The 25,711-nt window shown below is 51.8% G+C and overlaps 4 protein-coding genes, 1 long non-coding RNA gene and 1 pseudogene across 9 annotated transcripts in view; 3 read left to right on the top strand and 3 right to left on the bottom strand.

The window, feature by feature from the left end:
* Positions 1 to 2,868: 2,868 nt before the first annotated feature.
* Positions 2,869 to 8,799, top strand: SACK1C (scaffolding CK1 anchoring protein C). Its single transcript, XM_006144048.2, has 4 exons — positions 2,869 to 3,396; positions 6,244 to 6,411; positions 6,587 to 6,711; positions 7,219 to 8,799. The coding sequence occupies exons 1-4, from the start codon at positions 2,884 to 2,886 to the stop codon at positions 8,654 to 8,656; spliced, it is 2,244 nt and encodes a 747-aa protein (XP_006144110.1). The 5' UTR covers positions 2,869 to 2,883; the 3' UTR covers positions 8,657 to 8,799.
* A 78-nt stretch (positions 8,800 to 8,877) lies between these two features.
* On the bottom strand, positions 8,878 to 11,724 carry LOC102501767 (uncharacterized). Of its 4 annotated transcripts, none has more exons than XR_333917.1 (3): positions 11,690 to 11,724; positions 10,442 to 10,663; positions 8,878 to 9,257 (listed from the first exon to the last, which is right to left on the bottom strand). It is a non-coding gene; the product is annotated as an uncharacterized LOC102501767 (long non-coding RNA). The 4 variants fall into 4 exon arrangements; XR_333915.1 differs by lacking the exon at positions 11,690 to 11,724 and adding an exon at positions 11,493 to 11,522; XR_333916.1 differs by lacking the exon at positions 11,690 to 11,724 and adding an exon at positions 11,388 to 11,484.
* Positions 11,725 to 11,791: 67 nt separating this feature from the next.
* EIF6 (eukaryotic translation initiation factor 6) lies at positions 11,792 to 19,695 on the top strand. Of its 2 annotated transcripts, none has more exons than XM_006144046.3 (7): positions 11,792 to 11,943; positions 12,159 to 12,270; positions 12,398 to 12,483; positions 15,041 to 15,216; positions 15,746 to 15,922; positions 16,123 to 16,304; positions 19,416 to 19,695. In XM_006144046.3, the coding sequence occupies exons 2-7, from the start codon at positions 12,164 to 12,166 to the stop codon at positions 19,423 to 19,425; spliced, it is 738 nt and encodes a 245-aa protein (XP_006144108.1). In that variant the 5' UTR covers positions 11,792 to 11,943; positions 12,159 to 12,163; the 3' UTR covers positions 19,426 to 19,695. The 2 variants fall into 2 exon arrangements, with proteins under 2 accessions (XP_006144108.1, XP_006144109.1); XM_006144047.3 differs by having other exon boundaries at positions 11,827 to 11,923.
* Positions 19,547 to 21,533, bottom strand: LOC102501346 (elongation factor 1-gamma-like; annotated as a pseudogene).
* A 112-nt stretch (positions 21,534 to 21,645) lies between these two features.
* On the top strand, positions 21,646 to 23,295 carry MMP24OS (MMP24 opposite strand). The gene is made up of 2 exons (XM_027770148.1): positions 21,646 to 21,785; positions 21,868 to 23,295. Exon 2 carries the CDS (start codon positions 21,871 to 21,873, stop codon positions 22,030 to 22,032), a length of 162 nt encoding a protein of 53 aa, XP_027625949.1. The 5' UTR covers positions 21,646 to 21,785; positions 21,868 to 21,870; the 3' UTR covers positions 22,033 to 23,295.
* A 69-nt stretch (positions 23,296 to 23,364) lies between these two features.
* MMP24 (matrix metallopeptidase 24) overlaps positions 23,365 to 25,711 on the bottom strand; it is a 25,392-nt gene continuing 23,045 nt past the window's right edge. The window contains exon 8 of the mRNA XM_014586134.2: positions 23,365 to 25,366. Coding sequence (XP_014441620.1) covers positions 25,029 to 25,366 — 338 coding nt within the window. The 3' untranslated portion in view covers positions 23,365 to 25,028. The remainder of the gene's footprint in view (positions 25,367 to 25,711) is intronic.

Below are 25,711 nucleotides of genomic sequence, written 5' to 3'. Positions count from 1 at the left end.
AAATAAAATCATTCTTTTAAAAAATGGCAATTTTTGTTTTTTAATAGGGGCATCTTGCTATGTCATGATTCTCCTGCTTCAGCCTCCCAAGTAGCTTGGATCACAGATACATAGTATCATGCCTGGATTTTTTTCTGTTTTTAAAAATTTATTCCATAAAAGAGAGAGACGACTTGAGAGAGAGAGAAGGACCCCCAACAGAGTTCCAGCGCTGTGCCCCACACTCAGCATACAGCCAGCCCCAGATCATGGGCACATGTGTGCCTGGTGTAGTAAGAAAGGTCTCTACACCTGAACTGGGAAACTTCGCATGTAGGAGTACCTCACAGAGCGTTGTACATCCAGGTTTTTAGGGTGAGCAGGCCTTCCATGTGGCTTGAGCCTGCTGAGTAGTGGCATCTACTACAGCTGGGTTCTAAAATGGCAGGTTTTATGTGCTTTTTACCACAATTAAAAGTAGTAAATGGAGGGGGGCTGGCAGGTGGCATGGTGGTTAAGGGCGCTGGACTCCCACATGGTCAACCACGGTTCGAGTCCCAGACTTGGTGGCTTGCTTTCTCACTTTCCCTTTCTCTCTCTCTCTGTCTCTCTCCAAATTGAAAAAAATAACGCTAATAAAAAATAAAATGAAGTAAATAAAAAGTAATGGAAGAAAAGTAATAAATGGGATTGTCAGCCTGTGGTGTGGTGGTTAAGGTGGCTGGATCCCACATGATTGACTGCATGGTTTGAGTCCTAGACCTGGTGACTTGAACACACCAGGAACGAGTGTATGCATGCCCAGGATCCTGAGAGGAGAATGGAGGAGAGAGAATTGCAGCAAAGCTATCCTCCCAGGGGTGGAGGGGTGCTTTCTCACTCACTTTCTCTCCCTTACAAGCACACCTGCCCTACAGGGAAAAAAAAAAAAAAGTAATACATGAGACATAGGGCCAAAAATGTTTACCACAAGGTAGAAGTACACACACGGAAGGATAAACACAATTAAATCAGCAACACACACAAATGCCTGTTCCCTCCCAGGAGCACTTCTCCAACCCAGATAAGACCTTGGTTCTCTCCTTCAAACAAATCTGGAGATAAAGCCCTAATGAGGGCCTTGCCTGGAAGGCTGCCCCCACTGCTCATTACCCTCCCACTGCTGACTTTGTTTACTCAACCCCCAACCCTTCATGCAGCCTCCTCACCCTCAGGGCAGGTCCTCCTTAGAGAGCCTGGTGCTCTGCTTACTGCTCTGGCAATGAGGGGATGGTCGGAAGGGCCAGCATTTCAGCTCTTGCTCTATGGCTCTCGCATTGTCCCCCCTCAGCCCCCTCTCCTTGAAGATATGGCCCCATTTATCCTAGCTTGACTCAGGGAGCCTCTGAATCCCATCCTCACCTCCACATTTTGGGCCCATGCAAAGCTTTGTGGACGTAGAAGAACCGTGTTCTGGCTGTGATCACAAACTAGATGAGCTGAGTGCAATGAGAATTAGAGCTGGGAAACCTGGCTTTAGGTCTCCTACTCTCCCTGCCATCCTCACCAGACCTCGTTCATCCCTGGCAAGGTGACAACAGCTTTCCCCTGGTCTGCCTCCCCAGCTGCAGCTGCTGACCTCTGTCTCCAGAGCAAAGCCTCTCCCTCTTCCTCCTGGGCACAGACCATCCAAGCTCTGGGATTTGGGGCTTCACTGGGGCAAAGATGAGAAAGCTGCCTGCCCTCTTAGCTCCCTTGACCTTGCATTGTATCACCCAATCCTCTCAAACAACCTTGCAACCATTTACTCAGCCCTAGAGGAAGGGTGAAAGGCTGGGGTTTGACCTCCACCAGGCCAAGAGCATCCTTGGAGTTGCAGGTGTTGGAAATGCTGCTGTTTGGAAGTGTCTCAGGGGTTGGCCTCCGCCCACTGCCCCAGGTGCACCAGGCAAGCCCCAGAAGCCTGCTCAGACCTTCTGGATCAGAATCTTGGGCTGGGTGGAGTCTGGAGCACCTGCATTTTAACACTTCTTGGCCATCTTGGAGGCTAGGTAAGAGCCACTGCTCTAGATCCTTGGAGGATGGTTTCAGAGCGGAAATAGGGCAAGGCAGGGGGTTGCGAGTGCCACATTATGATGGTGGAGAGTGGCAAGGCAATTATGGGAGCAAAGAGAGGACTAGATGAGGGTAGACAGTTGATGTGTTCAGTGGTTCTTTGTTACACTCCATTAGGCTCTTACTTAGAGTCTGTGTGCATGCGGGCTGAGGCCTGTGCTACTCATCGTGGTATGTTTGTGGTTGTGACTGGTCTCTATATTAGTATTTGGATCAGTTTGCTTGAGACAGCTTGATCGAAATGTTTGGTCTGCGTGTGTCAACCAATAGTCTATGCCTGTGCGCTGGACAGTTGTTAGTATGTCAGTCAGCATATCTGCTTGTGTGTTCTTGTCTTTATCTGAGTGTCTTGAGTCATTCATCTACCCTGGAGTGTGTGTGCGTGGGTGTGCATGCACATGTGGTGTTCCTGAGCAGGCCAGGCACCTCTGCACTGTAATCCAACCCCTATGGGTCCCTAGAGGGTCAGGGCTTGGAGACTGCTAGGAGCCTGGTGGGGATAGGATGGTGATGCTGGGTGGGTTGGGGAGGGGGAGGTAGGAGCTTGAGCCAAGGCCTGGCACTGCTGCTTCCCTGGGCAGGCGAGTCCCAACAGCAGGCAGACAGGTGGGGCTGACCTGACAGGTTCCAGAGGCCAGGGGCAATGGGGCGGAGCATGGCTCTGACTTAGGGTGGCAACAGGTTGGGGGCCCTGCCACACACAGGGCAGGCAGGCAGAAGGCAGCTCTGCTGAGTTCCTCTTCCTGCTGTAGCTAGCCCAGGGTGCAAGCCATGGAGCCTGCTGGTGGGTGAGGCAACCAGTGGACAGTCATGTTCAAAGGCTCAGGGCCTGCGGGCCTGGGGGCCCAGGGCCTGGCAGGACCCCTGCGGGGCCGAGTGGAGGAACTGAAGCGGCCTTGGTGGCGGGAGAGCTCACCACTGGTGCTGCGGCACAGTGAGGCAGCCCGCCTGGCAGCTGATGCCCTCCTGGAGCGGGGCGAGGCTGCCTACCTGCGAGTCATCTCTGAGGAGCGGGAACTGCCCTTCCTGAGCGCCCTGGATGTGGACTACATGACCAGCCATGTGCGAGGGGGCCCTGAGCTCAGCGAAGCCCAGGGGCCAGAGGCCTCGGGGCCTGACCACCTCAGCCTGCTCTCGGAGGTCACTTCAGGCACTTACTTCCCCATGGCCTCCGACATAGAGCCCCCAGACCTGGACCTGGGATGGCCTGAGGTTCCGCAGGCCACAGGCTTTAGCCCTACGCAGGCTGTGGTCCACTTCCAAAGGGACAAGACCAAGAACATCAAGGACCTGCTGCGTTTCCTCTTCAGCCAGGCCCGCACGGTAAGGACCTTCTCTCTTTATTCATTTCACAGATGTGGCAGCTGAGGCCCAGGGAGGGAAAGGGACCAGCCCAAGGCCACACAGCAGTTGGGAGGCAGAACTGGGACTAGACCTTCTGGCCTCTAATAGATCACAAGCTCCTAGAGGCTGGGCATACACTTTATTTACCCTGGTAACCCCTGGGACTCAAGAACATTAAGGATAAACACAGAACCAAGCATGGGCCTTGGGAATGCCATAACTCTCGAAAATGCATGTGATGTTGTGCGTTTTACAGGAAGAGTTCCTCACTGCATCTTTCTTAGACTTCCATCAGATTCCCAAGAAATGTGATCCCTAAAGCTAAGAACCTTAAGTTTGGAGAATATCTGATCCACCTCTTTGACTTAAAGAAAGAAACTGAGGTTAAGGAGAGGCTGGGACTTGTCTAGGGAAGTTCAGTCAGTTGGTGAAAAGTTTAAGGACAATGTGTGAATTTTATTATGCATGAATTTCAAAAAAAAAAAAATTGTGCCACTTTAGCCCTACGCAGGCTGTGGTCCACTTCCAAAGGGACAAGACCAAGAACATCAAGGACCTGCTGCGTTTCCTCTTCAGCCAGGCCCGCACGGTAAGGACCTTCTCTCTTTATTCATTTCACAGATGTGGCAGCTGAGGCCCAGGGAGGGAAAGGGACCAGCCCAAGGCCACACAGCAGTTGGGAGGCAGAACTGGGACTAGACCTTCTGGCCTCTAATAGATCACAAGCTCCTAGAGGCTGGGCATACACTTTATTTACCCTGGTAACCCCTGGGACTCAAGAACATTAAGGATAAACACAGAACCAAGCATGGGCCTTGGGAATGCCATAACTCTCGAAAATGCATGTGATGTTGTGCGTTTTACAGGAAGAGTTCCTCACTGCATCTTTCTTAGACTTCCATCAGATTCCCAAGAAATGTGATCCCTAAAGCTAAGAACCTTAAGTTTGGAGAATATCTGATCCACCTCTTTGACTTAAAGAAAGAAACTGAGGTTAAGGAGAGGCTGGGACTTGTCTAGGGAAGTTCAGTCAGTTGGTGAAAAGTTTAAGGACAATGTGTGAATTTTATTATGCATGAATTTCAAAAAAAAAAAAATTGTGCCAAAGTAAACTCATATTTTAATTCCATTTTTCCCACAAACTTTCTGAAGTTCCTTTGTAGAGCTCAGAGCTAAGGGTGAGAGGAGGGGACTCTGACTCAGGGCCTGGGCCCAGGCACAGCCTTGCTTTTTGGTCCACGTCTGCTCTCCTGCACTGCGCGCCCAGCTGGGCATGAGCACTGGTGTGTGGCCTTGGTGTGCTCTTGAGGGCTCCGCTTTTAGGTCGGCAGCAAGGAGCAGAGTGAAAGCTGCTGGGCTCAGCTGTGGTGAGATCTCAGGAGGAGAATCAGGAGGGCAGGTGGGAGAGGTCAGGCCTGGGAAAGCCCCAACCACACAATGGCACAGCTTCACTGGCTTCCAACTCAGGAGGCAGAGGAATGGGCAAGATGACCCCTGGCAGGATTCAAAGTAGGCTCCTGCTGCACAGATGAGGAGCCAGGGTTCCCGGATTCCGCTGGTACCTCCAGAGCCTTCTTGGCAAGTCTGGCTGTGCCCCAGGCATGGGAGGGCCAGGCCTGATTGGCATCGGGAATGGGGTTATTAGTGAGGCTCTGGCTGCTGTCATCGCCCCTATTCCTTTGATCTCTCCTGCCTGTCCTTGCTGCCCCCACCGTGGGCAGGCCTCTGTGGTGGACTAGACACCCCCAGTGCCTTGCCTCCCTCCCCCATTTGGACACCTCCACCCGCAGGCTTGGAGCCAGGCTCTGCTCTGACTGACTGTGACCTTAGGAACTACTTCCTTTCCCTATAGTCCAACGTCCTTGTTTGTTAAGACAGCAGGAAAGGTACATTTATTGAGCTTCTGTTGTGCTGAGCATTTTCACATTTATTAGTAATTCCCCATAACTCGTTAACATACCTATCATTATTTCCATTTAACAGAGGAGGAAATTGAGGCTCCCAGAAGTGAAGCAACTTGCCCAAAGCCCTATCACTAGGAAGTGGCAGAGGCCAGGTTTGAACCCAGTGCTGTTTGGCTCCAGAGCTGGAGAGCTATGCTCTGTACCTCCTGCCTCCCAGTTCTGCCTCAGAAAGGAGATTCTCATAAAAATGCAAGCAGTGGGAAGAGATAGCTGGTGGGCTTGGAGGGGCCAGAGGGTTTTCAAGTGCCTCTCCAAAGCAGCCCTTTATATGTGGTAGGGGTACAAGCCCCAGCTCTCAACTGAGCAGAATGCTTGGCATGGGAGAAAGTGAGTCTGTGCGTGTAGGGTGTCACACCAGAACTCTGTAACTTCGCAGGGAAACTGAGGCAGGGCTGGGGAAGGGTATTGGAGACCTCAGTAACTGGCTTGCAGCTCTAACTCTAAACTTTGAGAGGGGAGCCTCAGTCCCCGGGCCAGAGCTAGGGCTGGAACGAGTAGGGAGACTGAGGAACTAGCCTGGGACTCAAGGTCTGGTTAGAAACCCAGACTCCTGCTCCCTATGGGCCTCGATGCAGAGTGGGGCTTTGAACTAGTGCAGTTGATCCAAAGACATCTTTTGAGAATCTGATGACAGATACACACTGTGTTCATAGAAATATGCACACAAAAACTTTCAAACAACTAGGACTTCAAGACAGTCAAATCTCCCTTTGCCCAAGTTAGGAACCCTGGGCTAAGTCATTGCTAAAAGCCCTTCCAGACTGCTTGTTCTCAAACACTTCGGCCTTTCAGCCCAGTGTTCTTTCCTGGGCTGGAAGTGGGCAGTGCCCCAGGTAGGGCTGAGCTTTCTCCTCCTTCTCAGGTAGTGGCTGTGGTGATGGACATCTTCACCGACATGGAGCTTCTGTGTGACCTCATGGAGGCCTCGAGCCGGCGGGGTGTCCCTGTCTACCTGCTCCTGGCCCAGGAGCACCTGAGGCACTTCCTGGAAATGTGCTACAAGATGGACCTCAATGGGGGGCACCTGCCGGTCAGTGAGAGCCTGGGGTGGTAACCAAGGGTGGGAGTGGGGAGTCAGGCAGGGATTGTTGGGAGTGAGGACTGGGTTCCCTTAGCTGTTTGGGGTCAGAGACCCCCATGGGGCATAGATGGCTCAGCCCCTACTTGCAAAGTCAGCCCCAACCTCCTTCCAACCCTTGGCCCAGAACATGCGTGTGCGGAGCACATGTGGGGACACATACTGCAGCAAGGCCGGCCGCCGCTTCGCCGGGCAGGCCCTGGAGAAGTTCGTCATCATCGACTGTGAGCAGGTGGTGGCGGGCAGCTACAGGTGAGCAAGAGCAATGGAGGGAGGGGTCGGGCTGTGCCGCTGACTGGGAGGGCAGCTTGGATCTGGCAGCTTTGAACTCCCTCCATGCAGCCCTTTCAACCATACTGAGCACCTGCAGTGTGCCAGACATTGCACAGAGCTTAGGGGACACAGCGAGGGCCCAAGTCAGACATGCTTATCCTTGCGGGAGGATTACCTCAATGTCCTTAGCACAGAAAACAATGGTTGCACCTCAGAACTGGAGGGACTTCAGAAAACCTCCCCCAGTCCATTCTACAGATGGGGGAGTGGAGGCCCTGAGGTGGGCAGCCATGTGCCCAGGTCCACTAAGCAGAACTAGAATGAGCAGACCCTAGAGTTGGCTCTCCTGCCCTCCCTGAGGGCCTCGTGGTGGCAGACTCGTGGTGGCAGAGTTGGGGCCCATTTCGGGGTGTGCTCCCCTTTGGTGACTCCTGCTGAGCCCCATGTCCTTGCACTATGCCTGCTGCCCCTGCCCCTTGTCCCCAGCTTCACCTGGCTTTGCAGCCAGGCCCACACTAGCATGGTGCTGCAGCTGAGGGGCCGCATCGTGGAAGATTTTGACCGTGAGTTCCGTTGTCTGTATGCTGAGTCGCAGCCTGTGGAGGGCTTTTGCGGTGGTGAGGAGCCACCGTCTCCACGGGCCCTACGTCCTCCTCCGGTGGCGCTGGCCTTTGGGCCTGGCATCCCAAGTCCCACATCCTCCTCGCCCTCCAGCACCAGCCTCAGCAGCATCAAGCGCTCACCTCTCACGGGCCGCTCTTCCTTTCTCCGTCTACCAGGAGGCGGTGGTTGGGGTGGTACAGTTATGGGATCCTCAACCCCGGGCTCAGCCCGCTGTGAGGCCAGTGGCCAGCCCTCCCTGCAACGCCAGCTGTCAGACCCTAACCATAGCTCCCTTTCTGGACCTTACAGGGCCAACCTGGCCAAGCTGGGGGCATCCCCATGGTCTCAGTCTTCTCCTGCCCTCAACCACAATAACGCCAGTCCCTTGACCCAGGCAGTAGGGTCATCACTGCTCCCTCGTCCCCGTCCGCTCCTTTACTTCCCCCGGGGTGTCCCAGTTCTGTCCCAGCTCCCAGAGAATGGGATCCCAGGAAGCCAGGATCCTAGTCCCCCACGAAGCCGCCAGATGCTTGGCACAGCCCTGGAGACAGTGGAAGAGAAGAAGGCATCTTTGAGTCAAAGCCATGACCAGCTGGACCACCTTGTCCCTTTGCCCAGAGCCCGAGAAGCAGGAGACCTTAACTCTGGGGTTACTTCCAACTCAAGTTCCCTTCGGCCTGATGAGCAGTCCCCAGAGGACAAGAGGTTGTCTCCAAGCCAGAGCTACAGCCAACTGGATCTCCTGCCCCGGGTCCAGGGTGTTGGGGGTGCCCCTGAGTCTGGTTCCTTCAGACCTGGTGATTGGGCCACAGAGGACAGAAGCCTGTTCCCAAATCACAGCCATGGCAAATTGGACCTCCTGGTACAGCACCCCAAGGCACAGGGCTCCAGAGTGCCCCCTGAGGCCAACTCAGCCAAACTTGACAAGCAGGGTCCAGATGAGCGACGGCAGACACTGGGCCACAGCCAGCTGGACCTCATCACAAAGTTTGGTCCATTCCGGAGTGAGGGGCCTGGGCCCAGTGGTCTCCCAGGACTGAGCCCTGCTCGTGTGACTGGAGCAGGCCCTGATGATGAGAAGCGGCTGACTCTGGGCCACAGCAAGCTGGACCTTATCACCAAGTATCATCAGCTACAGGGGGCCAGGCAGGGACCTGAGCCTGGCCTCCCTGGAGGTCCTGCAGGGGGCCATCGCAATGGCAGCAGCAATGGCTTCTTTGGGAATGAGAAACGGCTGACTCTGGGCCACAGCAAACTGGACCTCATCACTAAGTACCACAAGTCCAAGTTTAAGCTGCTCCGAAGTCGCTTTGAGTCCTAGCCCTAGTCCCAGGAGGGGCAGATCCCGCCTCCAACCACTGAGATTCTGCATTTGCTCAGGCCCCAGCCACTGGGAAAGGAAGGTGGCTAGAAGCCCAGGTCAGACATACTCCCTGGGCTCAAGATTCTTGCAGACATGCTCTCTCTCTCACACGCACACACACACACACACACACGTGCTTTCTCTCTCACACATGCATGTAGTTGGACATTTTACACGTTATTATTTCTTTTTTGTTATTGTTATATAAATTCATCCATTTATCGTAGACTAGTAATATTCCAAATATCTATGGAGCTTCTGCTGATCTTTCGATTCCTTCAGTCTTCTGATGGCAGACTTTACTGTGACAGCCGAAGTGGTGTTGCAGGTCCAGGCACCATTAGCTACCATTTTCATGCAGGAACCACAGTGCCAGATCCCCACAGCCCGTCTCTTCATCTTAGTTTTGCCACAGAAAGAGCAAGTGTACTTGGCGTGCTGGCTGAATTCAATTTTCTTCACCACTTTCCAGAGGGAAGCACCATAGCAGTCCTGTATTTACCGACAATGCTGACCTTCTTGGTGCGTTTAGCCATACCGCTGCCAACTAGGTCCAAGCCTAGAAAGGAAGAGCCAGTTACTATTTCTCCTCCTCCATCCTCACAATATCCTACAAGATGGACCTGTTGTAGGTATATAATGATAATAGGTATGATCCCCCTTTTTCATAAATGTGGAAGCTGAGACCCAGAGTTTAAGGACTTACTTGGAGTGAGGTCCAAGTAAATGGCAAAGTAGTGTCTTTCTGGCTCTAAAGATCGTGTTTTTTGTATAGTCATGACACACAATATCCATAATTCACATGTCTCCACATACACAAAGAACATACATTACACAGATGTCTTAAATGCCCATCTGATGTACATGGCACACTGCTGGGTCCATACTTACAGACAGATACCATAAGGACACTGAGGGCCATGTGATAAACCAAAATACTCAGAATTTTACTTGTGGGTATTTTATTTTTGTATGTGTGAGAGAAACTTTTGCTATTAGGGTATGTGTGCTTGCTGGACAGAGAGACAGAAAACAAGAAATCACCCCCTAGAGCGAATGGCCATGGTGCAATCCCTTCTCTAATTTCCTCCTGGGATTCTGGGCATGCATCCTTATGTGCTTGGGATGTTTCAAGTCTCTGGGTCTGGAACTTGAACTGTGGTGGGCCACACAGGAGTCCAGTGCCTTGACCACTTCTGGCCCAGTTGCGGGTATTCAGTAGGTGACAATTGGCTAAATGAATGGCTAGACAAAATACATGCCTTCAGCGCATATTGTAGATCTCACAGGATCCACAAACCTTAAACAGGCATGGAATCCAAAATGCACATACATGCACACACACATATGTACATGCACACCCCAACCAGTATCTTCTTGAACCTAAGCTGTGTTTCTAGCCCAGCACTGGGCACACTGTAGGGCTGACGAATGAATTAGACTCAGATCCTGGGGGACAAAGACAATATGCATGTATTATAGAACAAGATATTGCTGATCAAGTTAGAGGCTAACCAGTGACAGAGGGTAATAGAAAACAAAGGCTAGAGTCATGGACATGATAGAATGGTCAAGAAAGTTTCTTAGAGGAGGAAATTTTGAGCCAGGCCTCGAAGGATACAGAGGTTTTGGACAAATGGAGGAGAGAGAGGAATTCTTGGTAGAGTGAAGTGGAGAGGATGAGAGCACGTGGGGAGGATGAGAGCATGTGGGTATGCTAACACACATGCACATACCACATACCATCTTGCTGGGTGTCTCCTGAAGCCGAGTCTGTGACAGGCTGTGAACTCTTTTCCTGAACTCATCACCTGCCTGGAACAGTTTACATGATACAAATCAATAAAGGTGGACATGACCACGACGTAGCAGCGGCCTCATGTGTCCTGAGGAAGGTCGGGTATGGGATGGCAGGTGGGAACATGGGAGGAGCATCATCCAAGCCAATTATGGACTCCTGGCTCCCTGCGGGACAGTAAGAGCAAGAGGGTCTGGAGGAGACAAAGGGCTCCAGTCTGCCGCCCCACACTATGACATTCTAATAGACCCTGGAGTTTTTTTTTTTTTTTTTTTTTGGGGGGGGGGGGTTTTTGTTTTGGGTCGCGTGCACATGCTGTAGGGCACGTGCACAAAGACAGAGAGAGACAGACAAAAAGTGAGAAATCATCTTCTCTCGGGATCTTGGGCACGCATGCACACGCGCCTGGCGTGCGTTTTAAGCCACCGGGTCTGGGACTCCAACCGTGGTCAACTCAATGGGAGTCCAGCAACATAGCCATTACGCTAACTGGTGGTCCCAGACCCTGGAGTTTTTGTAGATTCCACAAAAGTGTGGGCCAAGTTCATCTTGTCTACCAGAGCACAGTCCTTGGCACACTATTATGAGGGAGCAGACAGAAGATGGCAGCTAAGTGAAAGCATGAGTGTTGAGGCACCTCGAGGAAGCAGGTTAGCACGCACATCCTTTTCCACTTCTCCCCTGCCCCTCCAAACCCTCCTTAAGACCCAGCTTCTCCCATCTTCCCCTTTCTCTAAAGCCACCTTTTGTCTAGTTTCTTCTACTTCCTGGGCCTTTAGGTCCTGGTCTCACGTCTACCCGCTGGCCACACCCTCCCCAGGTTTCAACCCAAATCTCTGTCCTCAGCCCCCAAACCTCCAGCTTCTTTTCATTTATGCCTCCACCATCAACCTGTCTTTTCAAATCATCCCTGGCTCTGGGACCACCATTTAGCATAATGGCTATGTTGCTGAACTCCCATGTAGTTCACGTCCCGGACGGTGGCTTAAAACTCACACAGGGCGCGTGTGCGTGCGTGCCCAAGATCCCGAGAGGAGAATGGAGGAGAAGGGATTGCGGTGTGGCCATTCCCCCTGGGGGGTGATTTCTCGTTTTCTGTCTGTCTCTGTCTGTCGAGCGCACGCGCCCTGCACGCGCCCTATAGCGAAAACCTCTCAAAAAAAAAAACAAACATCCCTGGCTCCTCGTCTCACATTCAACTATTCAACTGGCGCAGGCCTAGATCGATGGTACCTCCGTAAAAGCTCCAGAATGAGGAATGAATACTATTTACAACCACCCCAGCGGCTGGAGCTAGCTTGGCCGCATGCGCGGACCGGTCCCCGGAGACTTCCGGGAGTCTCCGTGGGCCCGGGCGGAAACGGAAGTCAGTTTGCGAAGGAGAAGGGTAGAAGCGCGTGTGAGAGCTGCGGTTGCTTGGTGAACTGGTGAGAAGCGAGACCGGAAGGTCAGTCCCGGCCCGGGTCCCGGGTCCCGGGTCGCGGGTCTGCAGGGGTGGGAGCTGGAGGATTCCGCCCTGCGGAGCCTGGGGGGCTCAGTGGGCGGGACCTGCCTGAGGGCCGAGAGGGGCGGAGTCACGGTAGTCCCTGAGGGACCCAGGCCGGGAGGGCCGAGTCCGGGAAGGATTCGTTGGCTCTGAACTCCCGGCCCCGTGGCCCCCAGGCCTCATGGCGGTCCGAGCGTCATTCGAGAACAACTGTGAGATCGGCTGCTTTGCCAAACTCACCAACACTTACTGCCTGGTGGCCATCGGAGGGTCCGAGAACTTCTACAGGTACGCGGAGGAGAGGGCCGGGACTGGCGGCGGGGAGGAGTGCTGGGAGGCGGAGCTCCCCCACACACCCACAGAGTGAGGACATTGACCCCTTAATCCGGTCATCACCGAGTCCATGTCCCTACAGTGTGTTCGAGGGCGAGCTGGCCGATACCATCCCCGTAGTGCACGCGTCCATCGCCGGCTGCCGCATCATCGGGCGCATGTGTGTGGGTAAGGCAGGAGAAAGACGCCGAGGGAGGGTGTGGAGCCTCGTACACCATTAAGTACATCCCAGGAAGGGACCTGGAGTGACCGAGGAATTTCCAGGTTTTCACCATTATCTCTGGGGACTGTAGACTTTCTCAGGGCTTCATAGGACCGAGTCTAAGTGTCAGCAGGTCAGGGACAGCCTCTGGCAAAAGCTTCTACAGTAGGTAATAGTAACAGCAAATAACATTAAGCGCTTTCGCTTTTGTCCTTATTCCTGTTCACAAAGACTCTGGGAGGTAGGAATTACTGGTTTAATTTGATGACTCTCAGAAAATATGACTCACTGTGTTCCACACCCAGGGTGGAGGAGGATTTGATTTGAATGTCATCTCTCATCTCTTCTCTGGCGCTGCCTTTGAGCAAGTTACCTCTTTCTGGACATCCATTTCTGCCTCTCCGAAAATGATTGGCCAGGATGCTGGGGCATGCTGTTCAATTACATTGCCTTTTTTTTTTTTTTTTTTTCTCATTTCCTTTTTTAAAAATTACTGAGGGCACTTGTGCACTCCTCAGAGGGAGGGAGGGCATGCCCCACAAACACCCTCCCCAGTTGTGCATGATCATCCCTCAGTCCTTTTTTTTTTTTTTTTCTTTTTTCTTATTTCTACATCCTGTCAGGATTTTGGGCATGCCTATACACATGCCCAGTGTGTTTTTCAAGCTACCTGAGTCAAGATTTGAACTGCAGTTGGTCATTCAAAGTGCACAGGGCTGGCCCAATATAATTTTTTTTTAAGTTTATTTCTTTCATGAGAGTGAGTGAGAGAGAGTGACAGAAGGCAGCACCCCCAACGGAGTCTTGACACCATGATTCACTCTCCAACTTCAGCTAGCCTCAGTTCTTGGGCACATGTGTGTTAGGTGTACTGAGGGAGGTCTTTGGATGTCACCTTGGAACCTTCCTTTGTAGGTCACCTCACAGAGTGGTGCGTTTTACCACTGTACCACCACCCAGCCTCTTTGTTCCATTACATTTGAATTTTAGTTCCCTTTACCACATTTCCAAGGGCCATCCCTACCTCACCTCCTATCTCTTGGTACTGTTGACTGACTACTGGTCCTTTCTGTAAACTGGATCTGTCTCCTGCTACTGCTACATCTTGTTTCTTAGTTGTGCTCATTGGAGTTATATAGGCATCTCTCTTTTTCTTTCTTTTTAAAATTTAAGCCTGGTGAACTAAGTTTTTCTTACTTATTTAATATACCCAGATCTCTAACCCTTAGAACTTGAAGCAAGTTCTGGGACCAGCAGTTAGCATAATGGCTATGTCGCTGGACTCCCACGTAGTTGACCTTGGTTCGAGTCCCGGACCCAGTGACTTAAACTCATGCCGGACGTGTGTGCGTGCGTGCCCAAGATCCCTAGAGGAGAATGGAGGAGAAGGGTTTGCGGCGTGGCCATCCCCCCTGGGGGGTGATTTCTCGCTTTCTGTCTCTCTGTCTGTCTCTGTCTGTCTGGCCAGCGCACGCGCACTATAGCTAAAACCCCTCCAAAAAAGAACTTGAAGCAAGTTCTGACATAAGGAGAGAATTTAGCCTGGCCCTTGGTCTATTTTATGATGGGATTCACTCAGAGTTCAGCTCAGAGTTGTCGCCTTGCAGAGATAGCATAGGCTTAGCCATAGTTATCACAGTGCTATAGCAGTTTGTCCATTCTTGGTGCTTTATAGTATGTTTTGTGTAAGTGTATCACAGTGTTTTTTTTTTTTTTTTATTCTGTTGACAGGGTACATTTGAGTAGTTTTCACTTTGGTCTAGCAGGAATTGTCCTGCTATGTCTTTTAGTAAACATATGTATGTATTTCTTAGTAGATAATATCCAGGAGTGGAATAGCAGAGTCATGAGTTATGTAACTATTCATTGTAGTAAATGCCAGATAATTGTCTGAAGGGTTGACTGATGTATATTCCTGTTGGTGTGAGAGTTTCATTTGCTCTGTGTATCTTTGCCAACACTTGGTACTGAAAGTTTGTTAAAAATCTTAACTATTCTGATAAATGTGTAGTGTTAGTTCAGGGTTTTTTTTTTTTTGAGAGAATTGTTTATTTAATTTTATTTATTATTTTAAAATTCAACGAGAGAGAGAGGGAAAATGAGAGAGCAAACTACTGGTTTGGGACTTGAACCATGGTTGACCATGTGAGAGTCCAGTGCCTTGACCAGTATGCCACCTGCCAGCCCCAGTTAGCTCAGGTTTTGAGTAGTGATATGTACAACTAAATTCAAGAGACCTTCCTGCTAGTCCTGTTTCCCCTGGTTAATGGTGGTAAAGGAGACAAGGTTTGTTGGGATGTACTCCTGGGCCATCACTGGCCTGACTAGTGGACCCCCTGGTGCCCCTAGGTGTTGTATGGATTGTTGGGTTGGAGGGCTGAAGTCTGGGCCAAAAGCTATCCTGAGATAGCTATCCTAGCTGGTGGATTGGGCTGGTTTGTATCTTCAGTCCCAAAGACTCAGCAGGTATCTTGTATGATCATGATCCATCATTGCTTCACTCTCCAATTTGGGTTTCTTTAGGGAACAGGCATGGTCTCCTGGTACCCAACAATACCACTGACCAAGAGCTGCAACACATTCGCAACTGCCTCCCAGACTCAGTGCAGATCCGGCGAGTGGAGGAGCGGCTCTCAGCCCTGGGCAATGTCACCACCTGCAATGACTACGTGGCCTTGGTCCACCCAGACCTGGACAGGGTGAGGCAGCCTAAGTTGGTTCAGGAGTCACCAGGACCACCCCAGTTAGTGGTTAACTACTCTCTTTGACTAACAGGCAGGAATTAGACGTATCTCTTGTTGCTTTCTATATCTGGGCTCCTGAATGTCCATTGAGTGCCATTGGAATAGTGATAGTAGAGGACTTGTGTAGTATGGCCAGTGTCAGAAAGAATCTGGGAAGGGTATTAATCCATTAGGATTGGGGAGATTGATCTGTAGCCTGGGCCAGTATAGAAGATTAACAGTTGAATTCTTGAGTGTGGGTTAGAGGGAGAAGGATGACATGGAGACATGTTCAGGAAACACATGGATATTAGGGTCTCCAGAGCTGACCTAGACTGTTCTCACCTATAGCCCCTCCTTTCCCTGGGTGACGTTTCTGAATGCAAGTATTTAGTGGAAATGACAGGCTCAGGGAGCCAAGCCATGGGTGGTACTGGGCATGGAGAACTCCTGGTTCCTTGTACTATAAGTTCTGGGCCCTGAGCACAGTACTTTTGACTGACAGGAGACAGAAGAAATCCTAGCTGATGTGCTCAAGGTAGAGGTCTTCAGACAGACAGTGGCTGACCAGGTGCTGGTGGGAAGCTACTGTGTCTTCAGCAATCAAGGGGGCCTGGTGCATCCCAAGACTTCAATTGAAGACCAGGATGAGCTGTCCTCTCTCCTTCAGGTTCCCCTTGTGGTAAGCATTCCCGTCCTTTGACCCCTGTCTTCTGCTGAGGCAGATCCCTTTGCCCAGTGTTTTGGAAATCTGGGTCATTGTCTCCATATTTTGGAATTGGGACTACAGGTCTGGGAGCAGGTTTGGGGAGAGCACATTTCAGGGAGGAGTGAGACTTTGGCTGTTGGGATGTGACTCATGCTAAGCCCATCCCTTGGCAGGCGGGCACTGTGAACCGAGGCAGTGAGGTGATTGCTGCAGGGATGGTGGTGAATGATTGGTGTGCCTTCTGTGGCCTGGACACAACCAGCACGGAGCTGTCAGTGATAGAAAGCGTCTTCAAGCTGAATGAAGCCCAGCCTAGCACCATCGCCACCAGCATGCGGGATTCCCTCATCGACAGGTATCTGGGGCCTGTTTCCTGCCTATGACAGGGGCTCACTTTGTCTTTTGAAGGTAGGGGAAGGAGATGCCACCTAGAACAGGAGTCCATAGTGGTAAATTGTCTTCAAGTATGAGAGCTTATCTCACTGTGCAACACTCACGGGATACAGCCAGCAGACATTTCTTAGCATCTGTGGTTCTTCATCTCAGAAGACTCAGCTTGGCGTCCCCTCTCTAGGCAAATCTTCTCTGAATTCTGTCTTATTTGTTCACTGACCATGTTTTGCAGTTTATGTTTGCTGTAACCTGAGACAGAAAAGAGTTGTTTGTTGAGGAAAGGGCTAAGGCTACTCTTAAAGACTGAGTACACTCCAGGTGCTTAAGGGAGTTCTTGGACTGGCTGGGGGATGGGGCAGGCATCATAATCACAATCTGGATTTTTGTGGGTTAACAAAACAGAACAACAGGGACCTATACTGGCAGATTCCAAGGCTTTTTTTTTTCTCCAAAGGTTTTTGCCATGGGTTATATGCACTCGCCAGAGACAGATGCAGTGAGAGGGAAAGTGAGAAATCACTCCAGGGGAGATAGCCACACTGCATTCCCATCTCCTCCATTCTTCTGGGATCTGGGGCATGTGCACACACATGCCAAGCCACTGGGTCCAGGACTTGAACTGTGGTTGGCCATGTGGGAATCTAGCACCTTAACCACCATGCCACCTGCTAGCCCTCAAGGTGTAAGACTTTAGCCCTCTTCTGAGGAAGAGGTCCTAGGTAGTTCAGCTTCTCTCTCTGATCCCCCATTGAGGATCCTTCTCAAAGCACGCCGCACCCAACTAGCATAGGCTCTGTGAAGATAGAAACCCCAAAGTAGCATAGGCTCTATGAAGATAGAAACCCCAAAGTAGTACAGATGCCAAGTAACAGAACATACCATTTTTCATTCTCTTCCCTTTATTTATTTGCCTGATGTTTATGGAGCCCTGGGGACAAGGCTCCAGGGGAGATAGCCAGGCAACTTGGTCCTGTGTTCTGCTTCTGAGGGGCTCACAGTATAGCAGGGAAGAAAATACATAACTACTACACATGACTTTTAAGTGTGTTTATCTCTTCGGAGTGGGTTGGGGCGCACCTCCAACTGGGTCCCTATGCTGTGATCCACCTTTGTGGCAATTGGTCTGGATCATAGGCACACATGCATGCATGCCACCAGCATGCTCAGGGAGGTCCTGGGATGTGAACCCAGGACTTCTCCCATTTGGGTCTAGCTGCCCTACTGTGCCACTGCCAGTGCAGCCTTTAGCTATCTTCGAAGGAGAAATTAAAAGGTACCTTAATCATCCTGAGATGGGTGCTTGGAAAGCTCTGGTAAGCAGCTTTTTGGGATCATGGAAGACAGATCATTTAGTCTGGCTTCAGGAAATGAATATATATTTGAATATGCACAGCTGGAATGGGGATCCACCTCAGGCAGACACAGAGATGGAAAGACACAGAACTTACTTTGTGAAGCAGAAGGGTCATAGTCTTAGTGCCTTGAAAACTTCGAATGCCTGCATCAGGAGGTTTGACTTTTGGCCTGTGCTTTTGAGCTTTAGCTTATGTTGGATGCTCATTTACATGGGTTCCTGATATCACCCTTTAGATATTGATTCCCTAGATCTGGGAACAAACCATGTGTGGTTTGTTCACTAAACTACCAAAGATGTTTCTCATAGGGGAATTTGGGGAGACCACACTCACTAACTTTTCTGTCAGTACTGGTGAGCACTTGAAAGGTTATGAAAAAGAACCTTTCACATGGTACCAGTAATTTTGTCATTTGTTCAACATTTTATGTGCCAGACAGCAGTGTGGTGAATAAAATACAGTGCTTATGCTCTCGAGAACATAAAATCTTGTAAGAAAGACTTAAGAGGTGACTCCAGATTCTTAAGGGAAGTCTCGTGCAATTAATCATTTTATTAAAGAGTAAAGCAAAACCCTCTTAGCAGCCTAACAGAAAATAAATTTGTGTTGGAACAGCAGTTAGCATAATGGCTATGTTGCTGGACTCCCACGTAGTCGACCGCAGTTCGCGTCCCGGACCCAGTGGCTTAAAACTCACGCCGGGCACGTGTGTGTGCGTGCCCAAGATCCCAAGAGGAAAATGGAGGAGAAGGGATTGTGGCGTGGCCATCCCCTCTGGGGGGTGATTTCTCACTTTCTGTCTGTCTCTGTCTGTCTGGCGAGCACACGCGCCCTATAGCAAAAAAAACCTCTTCAAAAAAAAAAAAAGAAAAGAAATTTCTGTAACCCGATCATTGATAATTACAGTAAATACTGCATTTAACCGTGAAACTTTGGAAACTGCCATTAGAGTTGGGTAGAATTGCCACCTACAGTCACCTACACCTCTGATCAGCATTGTTTTGGTGTTCTTCCCTATACAGTTAGATAATAATAAATAAGTATTGGAAAGGAAGAGACAAAAACTCACTGGTCTCCTTTGGTTTTTGAACGTGTTGAGTTTCAGGTGTCCATGAAGACCTCTTCCCTCCACCCCAGGGGACATGTTAGGTAACTAGAAATAGGTATTTTAATTTTATAATCATGCATATGATTATCACCTCCAGGAAGAATGTTTTTAACTCTTACTGAGCCTATCTCAGTCTAGTATTCATGGCTTTTTTTTTTTTTTTTTTAATGTGTTTAGCACTAAAAGAGAGTTTTAGAGAAGGAAGCCTGAGTTCTGGCCCCGGCCTTGCCACTCACTGAGGGACCTGTGGCCTGGGCACATCCCTTCCTTTTGCTGAGCCCACTTATCCCCTTTTCTAATGGTCGGTGGACTTGCCCTGTGAGGATCTGGTGTTTAATCAGTAACAGTTCGAATTAATTACTGAGAGAATTAAGCAACCTGAGAGTGCAAAGAATTACTTTTAGGCTTTAAGCATTGAGAGTGACTGTGACTCATGGGATACAGTCAAACCCGGAACCAGGATAGGACTGGGTGGGGCTCTGAGTGTGGTTCGTTAGGGCTGAGCTCGAACAAAGGTCCAGGGTGAGGGTGGAAGCAAGCACCTTGAGAATGGAGGGTGAAGTGTGTTCTCAGAAACATATACTGACAGTGTTCTTCCTTCTCTCTTCAGCCTCACCTGAGTCACCTTCCATGCTGTTCCGTGGGCTCCTGGCTCTGGACTTTGATTCCCTCTCCATGTCCCACCCAGTCTGTATGGATGCTGGCAGGAATGTGGCAGAGATTGAGTGGCTGGGTGTCTAGCCCATCTTCACTCGTGTCCGTCTCCTGAATCTATTGTTACTGCAGAAACCTACCACTTCCTGCTGGCTGACAGCCCTGCAACTCCTGGCTGAGGGTTCTGCTGTCCTTTGCCACCCTATTAAAGGGCAACTGCCTCTTTGCATTCTGAATGTGATGTTTTGGGTGTTCGCCTGTACATAAGCTCCTTATTCCCAATTGTTTTAGGGTCCTAGAAAATTGAGTGGGATGGACACATACCCCTCCACCTCCATCCTCATCAGGATGGGATGCTTCATCCCAGGGCAAGAGGAGGAAGCACTCTCCACCAGTTCTCATATTTTTCACTCAACTTCTGCTTCAGTCTTCTCTGGCCTTCAAAGAATAAGAATCTGTTTCAGCCCTCTCCTTGGTGGGTGTGAGAGACTTGTAAGGGCTCTGGGGCTTCTGGTGTCTTTTTTTCTTTTTAATGTTCAGTTTCCTTTAATGACCCCGTCTCTCTGAACGGCAGGAGTGGATGGAGATTGCAGGCAGCTAGGTGATGGGGAGATGTTCACTTGAAGATCTTGCCCTGATTGAAGGCTTTGCTCACATGCTGGAAGGCCCCCTCCCAGGAAAAGTACTCTTGAACCAGCGTCTGGGTCTCCTTGCTGCCAGGGCCTAGTTTCCACCATGTGTATGACTCATAGTCCACCTGCCGATCTCGACTCAGTGGAAAGGCAAGCTCTTGGCATGTAAAGACCCAGACTCCAGAAATGGAACTGCTGTTATTGGTTCCAAAGAAAATGACACTGGCTACGGCATTCTTCCTCAGCTTGTCCAATCACTGGAACATTGCAGTGATGAGGTTGCAATTCATGCAAGTCTAGGTGAGCTCTTGAGGGAAACATTACTCAAGAGTACCACAGGGACCAGCCATCCTTACCGAAATGCTCCCAGAAATATGGCAGTGCCATGAAGAGTGTGTCCTTGTTGGGAGTACTTGCACTTAAATTCATCCAACAGGAAGGTACTCGGGTAGATGAGCAAAGGAGTCCTTGGTCTTGGGCTTGGTAGCCAGTGCCTGCTCAGTTCATCCATCTGTTCACAATCATCCATCTCTTTGGTAGCATCCTTTTTCTCCTCTTTTCGGCCTGGATCTTCTGCTTCTCTCTGTGGGGTGTTGTTTTTAGGCTGGTGCTCTGCAAACTTATCAAGCTGGGCCGTCTTCAGTTTCACCTCCCTCAAGACAGCTTCGAATAGGGGCTGGTTAATGAAGGTGAGAAACCAGCGGTTGGTATTGGGGAAGGCCTGGTGGAAAGGCAGCTCCAAAACCTGTTTATAGAGGCACAACAGGGCTACACACAATTGTGATCTCAGCCTGTGTCATTCATTTTGCCACCAGGAAAGTCCTCATCTTCACGTGAGCATCCAGCAGTCCCAGAATTCGCCTCACCACTTCCTTTGCATTCCCTGTGGCCTGTTTGTTGTGCATGATGCCCAAGGTGGGGAACACCCAGGTACTGGCTGGCAGCACTATGTTGCTCACCAGTAAAGCTGGCCCACTGCACCACCTGGGCTGCTACCTCTGGAGTACTACCCCACAGGTCCTCATTGCTTGCATAGTAGGCAATGGCATTGCACTCAAACATGGTATCCATGGTCATCCTCAGCTGCTGGAACCTTGCCAGTAGGAAACTTGAAAAAATATTCAGGGATGCAGTTGGTTTGGCTAAAGTGGAAGTGAGTTGATGCCGGGGAGCACTTGGACCTGAGCCCTGCTGTACTGAGCAGCGTGAGGGCCTTGAAGGCCCTACAGTTTTCAGGGTACGTGTACATGGTCCCAGCCGCCATAGTGATTCCGCAGAGAAAAGCGATGTCAGAACTTTCTTGTTTTCGGTGGCCTAAAGTGGGCCTGGCTCCCCGTCCCTTGGGTAGGTGGGAGTGGGGTAGGCAGCACAGGCATAGCCCCCTTTCTGGCGGGAGGGCAGGGCACGTTGCGCCTGGGGGCGGTGTTACCAGCCTCTACCTTGCTGTGTGTGGGCGGGCCAATGGGCCAGGATTGGCCAGTCGTGTCAGCTGGGTCACGCCCCGGGGCTTGAAGCTCTGGTTTCCGCTCTGGCGGCCAGAGGGTGAGGTCGATGCGTGATGATGTCATGGCTCCTGCTCCTCCCAGCGCCCGCAGTAGGATCTCTGAGACTGGCGGCCAGAGGGTGAGGTCGGTGCGTGGTGGCGTCACGGCGCCTGCTCCTCCCTAAGCTCGCAGCAGTTCTGGCGGCGTAAGGTGAGGGGGGTGATGTGCGCCATGGCCTTGGGTGGGGGGGGGTCCCTGCGACCCTATACCTGAAAGACTTCTCCTCCTGCAGACCATGGGGGCCCAGCTGAGCGGTGGCCCGGGTACCCCGGAGCCGGCGCAGCCCCAGCCTGCGGCGCCAGAGGTCCTGGAGCGGCCCCGGCCTCAGCCCGATCCCGGCCCATGGGGACCGCTGGACGACGTGCGCTTCCTTATCGTCTGCACCTCCTGGTACTGACTCGCTCACCCTCCGGAGGAAGCCTCCTGCCCGCCTGCCACCCCTGACGTCCTTGCCTGCCTGAGTCCGGCTGGGTCCTCATTTCCTCACCCGAGGTCCCTGTTACAACTACCCCCCCCGCCCCCCACACACCTCCATTTCCTGGAACCCGGGAGACAACAGAGAATTGGAGGAGGTCGCAGTAGACTAGAAGGAAATTCGGCAGGTCCCTCTGGAGCTGCATTAGGGGGAACCAGGCTCGGCACATTCTACAGCAAAACCCAGCCCAGACCTTCCTGTTACCCCCAGGCTTTCTCAGCTGTCTGAATCCTGGGGCAGCTCTTTCTCTGCTGGCCTGACCTGTCCTGTATTGCCGAGAACTGAGCTCTTGCTTGTGTCTTAAGTTTAGGCACTATTTTTGCTCCTCCACCCTGGAACCGACCAGATATCGTTAGGCTGTAGTCCTAGGATCCTCCTGGGACCAGCCTTTTGAAAACGGAGGATGTCTGATCACAGGCCTGGCAAATGATATGTGTGGGCAGCTCCCAGACACCCCCAAAACACCCTGTTCTTCTAAAAGCTTCTTAAAGCCAGCCTCGAAACCCGGTCTTTGTTCCCACTCAAGAAGGTGACACACTCTGTATTTCTGTTTTATTTAGAAATGATTTAAAAAACATTATACAAAGGCTGATCAGTTTAAAATGTGACCGACACTGAAATGCTGTGATGTCCCCCAGGCTGAGGGCAAGCTGGGCTCTGGGGCCCCCAGAGCTCTGCTCCTCTGTCTGCCCTGTCCTGGGGTGATGGACAAACAGATGACCACAGGCAGGGGATCCAAGATTGGAAGCCTCTAGGCAGAGCCCACTCTGGGCCTGGCCCTGCATCCCTCACATCTGCAGCCTGGGCTGCCTGCCTCCATCTCCTGCTCTTTCCCAGCTGGCCTAGGTAGTACCAGGAACCAATGGGGAGCCTGGGGTGGGGGGCCTAGAGCTTTCAAGAAGTGAGAGCACCAACCTGAGGAATGGAGAGGGACCAGGAAGTGGGGGAGGGAGGCCAGGAGGAGATGGATGGAGGAGACACTTCTCACTTCATCTCAGACCCCAGAGGGGTCCACAGATGGGACACAGGTCCAGCCAGCCCACTGGATGGCCCGGGTGAATAACAGAACCTCCCTGTGTTTCATCTGAGGGCACAGTGAGAGTTACCCTTGGCCTCCCAGGGCCTACCGGCATTTCATGTGAGTGGACAGGTGTGAGCTAATAAAGTGCTTTGCGAAGTATAAAACACTGTACAAACCTATGAATCACTAAGATCTCCGCAGTTGTTCCCCGCCTGCCCCAGGGAGCCTGCCCTTGGCCAAAATGAGAAAACAGAAGGATGACAGGGGACACAGTGGACCCACATAGGTGCCTCTGGGACAAGAAATTTTGCTCAATACTGCTCCCAGGGCAGCAGGAGTCCCTGTCTGTGCTACAGGGTAAGCCAACTCAAAGCCCAGAGGCCACAGAGTGGGAGCGAGGCTCGTGTAGGCTCAGAGGGCAAGGGTGGCACATGAGACCCTGCCAGCACCCTGAAGACTGCCTGACACCTCTTTTTGGCTTTGGCAGAGAGCCAGTAGGCATCACTGAACCCATTGGTCTTGCCTAGGGCTCCTCAGTGACAAGCATGGCTGCCTCTGCTGGCTTAGAGCAAGGCAAGCTGAACCCCTGGAACTCCTGCCAGAGACCATGAATGGTGGGCCAGAGGAGATAAAAAAAGGAGACCCCTAGAGTTGGGACTGCTACCAGTTGAGGATAACCTTCTCCCAAGAGCAATGCAGGAAGATGGGCCCAGTGAGCTGGGCCAGCACAGGCCAAACTCGTGGTATAAACACTGCTTCTGGCTGAGAAACAGCTGGTCTCATGGTAGCTGGCATGTGAGCACTGAGCACTTCAGAAGGCTGCCCTGAGCCCCTGACTTCAAGGCCATGAGAGGATCAGCCCTGGAGCCATCTCTGCCTCACAGTCAGGCTGAACCCCCAGGCCACAAGTCACAAGCTGGAGCAGGGGTAGAGACGAGAGTAGAGAGGGACAGGGATAATTGGGGGGGGAATAGAGTAAGGTCACAAACTCAGATGGGCCTCCAGAAATGGAGTCAGTTTCTGCCCCCCGCTCTTTAGTCTCATGAGCAGGGCCTAGCTGCTGGGGTGCCTGGGTGCTAGAGTGACCTGAGCAGCACCTTGTTCCTTATCCCCTGGAGGAGAGGACCACCACACTGGCCTCATCACCAAGACATTCACCTCTAGTTCATCTACAGCTCAAGCAGCCTTTGCAAAATGGGACTTCAAACAGTAGTGACAGGACATTTAAATATTCACGATGTGACAGCTGGGTCTTTGTCAGACCCAGCTGGGCCACAGCCCTGCCTGCAGCACGTGACCCTAAATCCTGGGTCTCTGGAGACCCTGACAAGTGGAGCAGGTTTCCTGAGGGATCTGCTGAATGCCAGCAGGGGAAACCCAGGTGAGTTGCCCACTGTGTTGGTAGCAGGGGTCCTGTAGCCTTAGAGGATGGGGATGGGGGGACATCTGACCAGCAGGTGTTGGCGTAGGGGGACTGGGACTGGTAGCATCTCCCAGATGGGGATGAGAGCTAGTGCTGGCTTCCCATGGAGGGTATCGGGTCCCGCCAGGAATGGAGCCATGGTGCCACATGGATACCACAGGATGCAGTGACCACGGGGCTCCTCCTGGCATGGTCCCTGCCTCCTGGTGGGACTTGGCCTGTTCCTTTGAGTAGAGAGTAGTTTATCCAGGACAGAAGGCTGGCAGCTGGGTGCAGACACCCACCCTGCAGTACAGCCCTCATCACTCCCTGCCCCACACTCAGCTTAGGCCAGTGCACCCACCACTTCAGCTGTACGGCCCCAGCCTAGGGCCCTGCTGGCCCTGGTGAGCAGTGGCCAGAGCTGCCCCTCAGACCCTGGTGAGGAAGGGCCTGGCTGGCCAGACCAAGTGGACAGAGAGGCCTCTGGGCTGCTCACACCCACTCCTGGACTGGCCGCTTATAGTAGGTGACAGGCTGAGGGCCTGCCTTGTTCTTGAACTGGAAGATGGTGTAGACCAGCACCAGGATGCAGAGGGACAGGATGCAGGGGATGACCACGGCCACAGCATTCACAGAGCCCGGCACGTCATTGATGGTCACCATGATGTCCACGTCATCCTGGGGCAGCCGCCGCTCCTTGCGCCGCTCCACCTCTTTCTGGTTGCAGCCCATCCAGTCACGCAGGATATTGCGTGGGTAGCCTGGCTCCACGCTCAGTTTCTGGTTGTCAAACTTCCAGTAGTCCCGGCCTTTGTAAAAGTAGGTGTAATCTGCGGAAATACAGCTTGGCGTCACTACCCCCAGACACTTCCCTGCACTTGCTCAGGGCCAGTGTGAAGGCACGGGTCCCATGGCAGTGTGAGAGAGGTGCTAGTTGGAGGGCGTAACCTGTTGGAACACTCGGCGGGTTGTGGGGTGCGATACTTAGCTGAAGCATGGAGTGATAGGCTGGTAAGCGATGCAGCTGCAGAGAGAGGCTTGGAAAACCCTAAGGAGCTTTAAGTAGAACTAGGACATGGTACACCTGTGGTGCCCAGGCAGGCCCTTCCTCTTGGGTGAGATCGTAAGCCCAGCCTAAGGCTTGGACAGCACTGACTCCCTAGCTCTGAGAACCT

The sequence above is a fragment of the Tupaia chinensis genome, unplaced genomic scaffold (genome assembly GCF_000334495.1).
Source record: "Tupaia chinensis unplaced genomic scaffold, TupChi_1.0 Scaffold000115_1, whole genome shotgun sequence".
NCBI classification, from domain to species: domain Eukaryota; kingdom Metazoa; phylum Chordata; class Mammalia; order Scandentia; family Tupaiidae; genus Tupaia; species Tupaia belangeri.
Note: the sequence above shows the minus strand (reverse complement) of the source record. Positions and strands in the feature narration are given on the sequence as shown.